The sequence below is a fragment of the Ptychodera flava genome, chromosome 8, assembly GCF_041260155.1.
Source record: "Ptychodera flava strain L36383 chromosome 8, AS_Pfla_20210202, whole genome shotgun sequence".
Taxonomy (NCBI): Eukaryota; Metazoa; Hemichordata; class Enteropneusta; family Ptychoderidae; genus Ptychodera; species Ptychodera flava.
Genome location: NC_091935.1, coordinates 3,311,587 through 3,322,390, shown reverse-complemented (window position 1 = coordinate 3,322,390; position 10,804 = coordinate 3,311,587). Strand labels below are relative to the sequence as shown.

The 10,804-nt window shown below is 39.7% G+C and overlaps 1 protein-coding gene across 1 annotated transcript; it reads right to left on the bottom strand.

Annotated features, from left to right (window-relative positions):
- Window positions 1–1,714: 1,714 nt before the first annotated feature.
- On the bottom strand, window positions 1,715–10,229 carry LOC139138212 (putative transmembrane protein DDB_G0267530). Its single transcript, XM_070706493.1, has 4 exons — window positions 9,906–10,229; window positions 5,483–5,661; window positions 5,013–5,165; window positions 1,715–4,217 (listed from the first exon to the last, which is right to left on the bottom strand). The coding sequence occupies exons 1-4, from the start codon at window positions 9,928–9,930 to the stop codon at window positions 4,056–4,058; spliced, it is 519 nt and encodes a 172-aa protein (XP_070562594.1). The 5' UTR covers window positions 9,931–10,229; the 3' UTR covers window positions 1,715–4,055.
- Between the last annotated feature and the right edge of the window lie 575 nt (window positions 10,230–10,804).

Genomic DNA, 10,804 nt, shown 5'->3' with positions numbered 1-10,804 from the left:
CAACAAAAAACCGGTACAGTTACTGCTTTGAAGACAACAACGGAAGTGCTGTGATTCTTGACCTAGTTTCTCAAATCGAACGATGTTTTTGAAGAATGTCCAATCGAACACGGACGTTAAAAGAGATCAGACACAATGGAACGCGTACGACTTTCGTTTGTTACTACGACATCCTAATTATATTGCAGATAGAATCACAGGGTTTGCTCGAATGTCCTGACCACACTCAATCACATATTTATTCCCAATAACTAAAAATTATACACTATTTTTCATCCCTTTAATTTTCCTCGTTAACTCCAGGCGTGGCTTTGATGAAAAGCAGCTTGAAAAAACTCTTCTATGGTTTCCCCATTAGTGAGATGAAGAGGTCGACTTTCGACCTATGCATTGACAGTCATTTAACCAACGCGCTGACGGACCAGCTGTATATAAGCAGCCCTTTTGGTCTGGACTGACCGAAATTTGAATGATAATCAATGGGCGTCCATCAAAGGGTGACCTTGAATCCATTGTGTTTCATCCAGTTTCAGCTGGCTGTGGCAGTATTCAATGTGCAACTCAAAGAGCTTTTCAAAATCACCTGAGAATGAGAACAGATATTTTCACAGTAGTCCGTCCTATCAGATTTCCTTGCTCAAATCCTAGGACTCATAACGTAGAACAGCAATCTCTTTCAGATCACAGTAAATCTGTTGTTTGACAAATGTAGGTACTCTGTACGAAAAAGATAGGTATATGCAAGGAGTCTGCATTCTGTGGAACTCTCAACCTTGGTACAAGAACATAGACCAAGTCGTCATTCTCACAATATCACATTACCAGTTTTTCAGTACAGCTTTGTTGTTCTTGAGATTACTTTGTTTTTATTTTTTACTGAAAAATTGTAGTTGTAGATCAATTGTGGCGAATTCAACATCTCAGAGAGAGAGAGAGAGAGAGAGAGAGAGAGAGAGAGAGAGAGAGAGAGAGAGAGAGAGAGAGAGATTGAAACCATGATGGTCAAAACCAACGGGGTGTTTAGCTTTTGGAAGTGCGCCCTCTATAGCTCGATTCGAAGAGTTACATGTTTCACATTGGCATTCGTGTTTTCAAAAGGCGTCCATGACAAGCAAAAATATCTCTCTTTCCGACTGTTTAAGGGTCCTTTGACTTTGACCACTTTCGGCGAGAGTCGATTGAATGTCATCCATTGTACATCCATTTTACATCCATTTGCGGGACGATATCGTCACAGTTCCGTGACAATACCTAGCAATCAGTATGCGATCAGTAGTTCTTTCAGCCACCTTCAAAGTTGTAACGCTGGTCGAATGTTCGGGACAGATGGATAGTATTCACTATGAAACTACCTATACAGATGGGTTGGTGGAATCAATAAACATAAAAATGGAAATAGAGGGTTGACGTCACTGAGGATCCTCGATATTGAATCAAGAAGTGTTGCATATAAAAAGATATCAGATGCAGCGGATAAAATCATTGATGTATGAATGGAGGAAAACGCTCTCCCATCAATTTTAAATGTTTAAAGTTGGTTCATGCGTTCATGTTGACTGTTAGATGTGACACTAGACAATCATGTAGAAAAAAAAAACAAATGAAACTGTGCATTCTGCGTTTGGTGGCGACACATGGCCAGTTTTTTTTTTTCTGAATAAAGTGTTTGCTTCTTTCATAAATACAATCATCAAAACACAGTATATACAGCAGATTCTATTATGTCTGTTTTATTTATTATATTCAAGTTTCGTCACATAGTTCAATGAAAATGCACAAAAGGCGACTGAATAAGCCCTTAAAGGTAACCCGCAATATCAAACTTACAATCAAACGTAAATTATTACATTCATAATATTGCGTGACGAATTCAAATCGATAGGTAACCTTCCTTTAGTCGCTCTTCAGCTAGCGTAATATGCAGACCTAATTGAGTCGAGACGTTGGCTCCCCAAACAAGTCTTATAAACAAACACTGGATGCAGGGAAATATTACAGGATAAACATAGACAACGAGCGTCGAACCGGAGAGAAATCGAGAGATAGTAATTGGCGTGAAACCTGCCCATTTCCAAGTGAGAGTGTATAGAAGTAACGAGGGCATCAGCAGTAGTAAACTTTTCCATGAAATGCGAAAAAAATGAAATTTCATTTATGTCATTTTATCAGACTTCTACGTTTAATGTTTCATAGCCTTGGAATAAATCTATAAATACAACCAACTATATAAGACTAATGAAATCATATCATGCTTCATATAATTAATATCATCGCAAATACGATATCCTCGGTACATCACTGATTAAAAGTGAAGCACTACATTCGAACAATGGCCATTTGCAACCTTTGGCAAATGCAATCGGTTCGAAGATTTGTAGTGACAGGTTGAATGAAATGTTTTGATCTCAGAAATAATTATGACAACGATATACATTTATTGTGTTTAGATGAGAGTTTTAACGTGTTACTAACCTCTAAAACTTTGAAGTTTAAACCTTTGCTGATATTTTGTTAAATGAAACTTACACAATAATGTTCACTTTTGTGAACAAAAATTATAATAATGGGTCTTCACAGACTTTTTTAAATCACAGAATAAAAATAGTGTAAGACATTTCTGCTCTTGCTCGTGCACGCTCAATGTTTATTTTAATGCTTCAATCTCAACTAAAGGTTTACTTAACTGTACGAGGAAGTTGAATCCTTGTTGCTTTTGAAAACAAAATCATGTTCACCCAAATATCTACTTTAAAAATAAAACCTACAAAGGGAAGAGTGGAAAAATTTAAAGGGCTTGAATTCTCGTGGAAACCTGTCATTGAGACGCATTTGCATTAAAATAAAAGCACAACTTATTAACAGTTTATAGAACGTGTATGTACTCTTAATATGGTAATAAATATATAGATATGTCGGCGTATATCTCACAATTATTTGTTTTATAGAATAGGATGATCATTTGCATACATGAGCGAGTAATCTCGTTACGGTTCTTACAACTCGCGATGAACCTATCAACAACTACCGAACGCAACTGGTCACTGGTTGTGTATGCTCGTACAGCTTTCGAAGTCGCTCTCAAGACATCTCTGATTTGGCCAACCGAACAAGTGCGTCATCAGACAATCACTATTTCGCTCATATCAGTCACAAGTCGATGACCTCACAATGGAATTTCAATACCAACTCAGCAACGGAGAATTTTTTACAAAATAAGTATCAGAGAAACACCAGTTTTAAGCAAGTTAGAGTCAGTACATGAGCAGACAGTGCAAAAGTAATGCGAGTACAGTTTGTGAAACTGTCGATTCGTACGAAGGAAGCACAATATCCGCTTAAGTTGAAGGCAAATATGTATTACCAAAACTAAAAAAGTCACCTCCTGTCATGATTAATTGACTTCTGTCAACCAATACCGTCGAGTGGATTTCATTCGATTCAGCGAATAACAAACAGTCATTTGAAGCGGCATATCGTGTACCTGTCCGTATTTCATGCAAAACATTTTGACTTTGATAAGGACTTGTCAAAATGCTACTAATTCATCATCCGTCAGAGTGACATATGGAGTCTACGCTATATGGCTAATGTATCGCTTTCATTCCAGTCGAATATTTCCACCTAAAAAGATAACATTATAGGCGAGGAATGACTTACACCACAGATTTGAACCAATTCTGTAATACTACTTGACCTTGGTGTTGTATAGTCATGACTGGAGCAGACCCTAGACTACCGATCGGCTGTAGATGTATTCAGGTCGAGATTGTGCCTTTTTTGATGGGTTCATCCTAAGTTCATAGTGTACTTCTGTGAACGGGAGATATGTGTAGTTGATTGGAAGTATTCCCAACTGCAGAATAGGATCCCAGCATTTTTAATGATTACTGCAAGAACCAGGTACAAGTCTAGTAATGTCATTGCTTTGGGGTTTCTGTATTGACTGGATGGGCTTTCATTTTCAGTAGGGTAAAGGCATACTATAACTCGAAAATCATATTGACCAACGAAGAGGGTCTCCAGTTTGAATTCTTCTTTAGAGAGTCAAGTGCTTGCTAGTAGTCGTAGTCCAACGAATTGGCATGGGTGATAACAACAACAACGACAACCACGACGATCACCACGACGAGGATAAATCCGATGATGGACAACACCACAGAGATCTTGCTCAGCCTGTCCGCGGACTCGTGCTTGCCTTCCATTCGAAAAGCGAACGCCTACAAAATAGATATCACGGGATGGGGTGTTATGCTACTGACGCAATATGATACTGTGGGCCAGAGAATACAAAAACCAATGCAATTTTTCTAGAATAGTCAGCAGTGTATAACGATCAAGTGAGGGAGGGAGAGATCACTAGATCTCGCCGGGGGGGGGGGGGTTCCACCGGGGTTAGAAAGAGGAAGACTGATGTCCAAGAACTGAGCTAGCGCCCCCAAGTAGTTGTGTCCCCACTTTTTAACAATAATATATAACAAAAGATGAAGAAACTAAATTTCCTTGTGTTTTCATTTGTACAGAACTATTGACAGCACTCTGAAATTACTTACGGTTTGGCCCAAAATTAACTCTTGGAATAAATAAACTATTCAGCGTCTTGTTTTCGTGAAAGTCGACAATTAAATATTCGCCCATAGAGTTACTAAAGGGATGGTTGCCATACTAAATTCTAGATATCGTAAATAAGGTATAAGGAAATCTGTTTCCATAGTTCAAAAATTGCACGGTGACCCCATATTTTCATTCTTGATTGTCAAAAATTATGATTGAAAGTTTCCTCCAGGAAAGTTTGAGCAAAAGTTTTACGTCTTTCAATTTCGAGGCACATACTACCTACCGTAGCCTTCATCAATAGATGTAGGATTTATAAAGAGCGTTGTGGCAGAAAAGTTTACATCTTTCAATTTGGAGGCACATACTACCCTCAAGGGACAGTGAAGAAATAAAACGAACTCGTTGTGTTAGAACTCAGAAAGTGATATAGTGGAGCAAAGTATAAACATTATACTTACGAATCCAGAAAGGACGACGGAAACAAGACCGAGTGGAACGAAACAGCAAAAGGTGTTGATGATGGCAAGAACCAGCCCTACAATGTCACAGGCATTTGGCGAATTCAACCTTTGGCTTCGAATTATTACCGTGCTTTGTGGTGCAGCGGTCACCTTTGTATAAATCAGACAAAGTCGATCAGGTGTGAACAACATTTGTGAATTTAATAACGGCATCACAGCAGTAATCGGCCATGGCCGAGTGGAAGTATTTGTTGATAAACATGAAGCTAAGGAGGGAGTACTACGTAGACGTTATAGTTGCTGATTGGTAATCTTTAGATCTATGCTACACAAAAATGTGATCTACAATGCACCTCGGGTAACATTGTGTTACGTTCGTCTGTTCTCCATACCAACAACAATTCCAAGAAATCAAATATCAACAACAATTAGAAACAGAAGCATTACGTTGTCTTAATAAAACTTACTACTACGTTTGATGTTGTTGTTGTCGTCTGCGGTGTCGGCTGAGAGTAAGGCGTCGCTTGTGGAGGAGGATATTGCTGTGAGTAGGGAGCTTGAGGAGGGTACCCTGTTGGCTGACTCGGAGGATACGCCCCCTGTTGTGGATATGGTGGCGGGGGGTCACTTGGCGGTGCCGAGGCCTCTGACCACGAAAATGAAGAACAAAAGAATACAGAGTAAACGTGTTTGATCGTTTTCGTCGGTGGATATCAAAGTTACGGTAATTTTAGACATTTTTGTTCATTGAATTAACTATATCTTTTTGTCGTAGGCCTACTCCCCAAATCACGCTGAAGCAATCGCCATTGTCAACTGAGTGCACAATGTCGACATATGTTCTTAAAGGGATGCAGTCGTCGGAACTGCGCTCAAAGGTCGTATCATGGGACCCATACGATCAATGTAAACACTGTATCCAAGTTACGATGGTGATTGATGAAAGCTAAAACATGTCTGTCATAATCTACATCGTATAATTTAAATGTTGCAGCTATAATGATGAGTTGCATCTAGATATCGTGCACGAAATGCATTGTTTGTAAACAAGAAACTCGCACAGTTCCGACGACGGTTTCCCTGTAAAACAGAAATTCATTTATTGATAACAATTATAACGCGCCACGATTATATCAACGCCGTGTTGACAACCTAAAAACTGAGTTATTAACCCTCAACTGCCTCTATTATCGTGGGCATTTTGTAAAATCTAGACTCCAAGTCATCAGTGAAAATATAACTAGTGGGAGGGTTTGCTGGTTCTTGAAAAGTATTGAAACAAAATCGCTCGCCGCCTCTGTAGCTTCGCCAAAAAATCCGAGGAACAATATTTCTCCACCTCTTGACTTCAATGTTTTCTTTGACGAAGTTTACAATTGCAAATTAAGTCAGCCACATGTGAGCTACTAGTATCTATAGGTACACACAGGTCATAGAAAAGGGTGACCTAGATACATGTACATCAGTCTGACACATAGTAGTATGTCCATATTACCGAGACGAACAAAACACATGATGATGAAGTATATGCATATCTTTATTCCCCTCTGCAAATGTCAAAGGGGCACTTTTTTATTGACGTCCTCTTCGATTAATTAAACATGCATATACATTCCAGTAAATGATTTGGGTTCCATGTTGCAAGGGTAAGCGATATTCATCCAAATTCAGTATAAACAGAGACAAGTTATACATATATGCCTTACAGTATTCATTTATAACGGCTTGTGTTACATACCATGGCATGCATATTATATTTTCTTTACACTTTACTAAAATAGTGTCGTAGTTCATGTTGCTTTACCATCGGGACTTTTATCGTATTTCATGAGCAAGTCCTATTGGGCATATGATATCCATAATGTAATATTGAGGTCTTGGCGCACATATCCTCAAGTTGTGCTCAAAGAGTTTTATTACATTTTATTATTACCCCTGGTCACAGGATTTAATTTGATACCACTTAACGAGTACCTGGGGAGAAAACAACAGCAAACATGTGCTGCCAATTAGCGCAGCAGAACAAAACGCATACATTACAACCAATGTCCTACCAGGTACCCATCACTCCTGGGTGGGGAGAAGCAATGAGGAATAAAGTGCCTTGCTCAAGGACACAACCCCATAGCAATGCCGGGGCTGGAACTCGCCATCCACCAGCCCATGATGCCTCCTCATAACATTAACCATTTTATGATACCATCCATTGTAATCACATTCTATTTTGACGTTGGCAGAAATTTTGTGTTGATCGGAATTTTTTCATTTGCTGTATCCATGGGACGTACAACTACCGGTTAGCCTATATGACTTCATTAGTCAATTGTTTCCAATGTCAGGGTGAATTAATGTCGGGGATGATGTGATATTTATCCTTATCGTCGATAACTGACGTTGTTTAAATGTATCTAGTCAGAATTCAAACTTATCTGCAGAATGCCAAAAGGCCATGTCCCACGCATAACATAACGCTGAGCACGTACATTACTAGCCCTAGTTGTTATGCTTGTGTTGTCAGATTGTTCACTTGGTCTTGTATAAATTGATGCGTTCTATTTATCTTTTCACCACGGGTGACTTGGTATGTCTAACACACATTTGTCCCTGACTTTATTGCGCCAAACGTTTCTATTTGAATACCCAACGAAAGCTTTTCGACCCCTTCACAATATGGGTATGACATTTTGAAAGAGCGATAGGAACAAACAGCTGCTTCTTTGTGAATCTCTGTTCTAAAGGCCTTCGATCTCATATCCACGATAAATGTCTTTGTCGCTCTAAGGAAGCCTTCAGTAATTACGAAGGGGGTGGGCCGGGGGAATTTGGGGGAGGGTCACTTTTTAGAAAACAGTTCAAGGGGGAGGGTCACTTTTTATAAACCTGTGTATGGACATTTTGGTGAAATTCCAAAATCATATTTCTTGCACAACCATGGACTTGTGACCACTCTAGTCTAATCAAGAACAATAATCTTAATAATCAAGCATACATAAATGAACAGATTTATCTAATTTTGAACTGAAAAAAAATTATTCATAGTTTCACCATAGACCGCTATGCATAGACAATCGACATTTCAGTGAAATTCCAAAATCAAATTTCTTACACAACCATAAACTTGTAACCACTCTAGTCTAATCAAGAAAATTAATATTAATAATCAAGAGTACACAAATGCAAAAATTTACCTATTTTTGTATTGCAAAAAAAAACTATTCATAATTTCATCGTAGACACCATGGATAGTGAACCAACTTTTAAGATGAAATTCAGAAATCAATTCCTTGTACATAAATGCACATTTTACTTCCCTATTCAAGCAAAGTACAACATATATAAAATACAGATATAGCATGTTTTATGGGGGTAAATTGTCAATAATTTGCCTGATAGACTCCATGTATTATGATTTGATATTTTTGGATGAAGCACTAAATCAGTCACATTTTGCCTTTTTATAGTTGCATAAAATATGGTGACCCTCCCTAAAATGTATGAAATACCATATCTCTTCAAAAATTCTTGCGCGATAATTGCGACTGTCCCTCCAAAAACACCAGCCTTCCCCTCTGTAATTTGTCCCTAACATATCAATTGAACCAATTTTTATGTAAATTAGCTGATACTGTTTTAGTTATTCCCGGGGAGAATACCGCAGTGGTTGGGGGGAGGGTCAAGTTTTAGAATGTCGGACAAGAGGGAGGGTCACATTTTTGACAGGAGGATGGGGGAGGGTCACATTTTACGGTACAGGTGTTCGCGAAATTCCCCCGGCCCACCCCCCTGTAATCACTGAAAGCTCCCTAATACCGTGGACGAAAACGACAATTCTCCGCGCTGTGTTAAATTTATCGCCGCGCTGTGTTAAAAGCTCCGGGTTGTGGTAAATTTGTCTCCGCGCTGTCTAAATTTTCGTCCACGGTAAATAGAAAGTGGACAAGTTGACGATGACCCGTATTGAACGAAATAATAACATGTCAGGAATGTAGTGTTCGGATGGGCGTACGTCTATGGCAGAGACGGTTGATACATTTATCAGTTGATCGTCAGTAATTTTACGGTTCGAAATGAAATCCACGAGAGGGCTTTCATGTGTATCCTCGATTAAACGAGCTCTGCTAATTACCCATTATCACTCGTGCATGGTGAGTCAATGTTTGAGAAATGTGCATATAGTGGGGCTAGCGAAAGGAAAAATTACTCGCATCTTCAGGGTTCGCGGCGCATGTGCCACTCGTCGCTGTGATATAGCGAGAGGTGTTGTTGGTACCACGCGGATGCTTAATTGTCTATCGAAGCAGCAAAATATTAAATGACTTAGAAGGCAACTCCATGAATTTTACATATTAATAACTAGGTACATAACTGAGAAATGTTGTGGGCGCCCCTGTTGGCCCGCAGCGCCTTAGCCTCACCAAACAGCCAACGTTAGAAGGGAGAGAGATGAGTAAATGAAATCAACTGTGCAACAGTAACACTCGTACCCCTGGCCCCATGTGCTGTCGAGCAAACATGTAGTTTTAGTAATACAGTCAGACACTTAATAACATGGAGAAATTGAAAACTCAATTACTTCATAGTCATTAAATATCTCGACCACTGCGGTGTTTGTTAACCACAGTACAATAGCGCTTCTACAGAAAAATGGAGTAATATTATTTAAAATGCTAGTGTACTCGGGCCAAGCTGCTGAATGTTGACATAAGTAAAGGTCATGACCGTCTGTGTGCAAATTCATTACAATTGAGAATATTGGAATATCAAAACGTAAAAAGCCACAACTACCCATACAAGGTATTTTTTGATCATTTTTTATCGCGGCAAACATAGTTAGTAGATATCTGTCGTGCAATATGTAAACGTGTGGTATGGGTCAATGAAAACACGTACCAGCTCGTTTGGATTCCATCTCCATGCCTGGCTGATGAGGTAGTCTATATGACCCAGTATGTTCTGTTGCTGTATGCTAGGACGCGCGGTTAAGTGTATGCCGCAACAGTTAAATTCCCTGTGCTGGGCTGGGCTCGTTCGATGTGACGCGATTCCCTGTCGGGAAACCAAATCGATTATAGAGCGTGTTAATAGTGATATTCAGTATTTCAGCGAGAAATTCTGTCAGGATAAAATGTGCATCAGCAGCTTGGTGTGTATCAGTACCTTGATGTCCCGGATGTGACGAGGCGATGTCGCTACAGAGAAAGTGATTCCACACTTAGGGACAGAGTCTGGCAGAGACCCTGGTATTCGCGTTCTTCCCTGTCAAGCAGTTGGAACACGCGCGCGCCCTTCACAGACGCGACGCGAATCCCAGGGTCTGGACGTTCTTGCAAGCGACCGGTCGGATTTCTGCCTGATCCGGGTACTTTACAGAACTCCACACATCCGTCCGAATCAGAAACAAATGACAAGTACCATTGCCAAATAAAATTTAAAAATGACAAATGAAAACATACCGCGTATATAGGTCTACTAGCTACTAGTATAATATCCTCTCCGCCCAGTAAGATAGTATTTCATTTGGTGGCACTACCTTATGAATATTCATATCCTTGCAAGAACCGACAGTCGCTGTGTCTGGCAGCGCGTCGTCAAAGCGTAGCCTTCGAATGCAGGCCCATCGCGGCGCACAAAACAAGGCACAGCGACTGTGGAGAGTCCATTAGGGACAGAGCACTGCTCTGATAGAGTGGCCGACTTTATCTTTCCCGATTCACACATTCATGACACTTCACCTAATACACAATGGTCATTGATCATTGGCATCGATGTTAGAATAGAATCGACTGAGA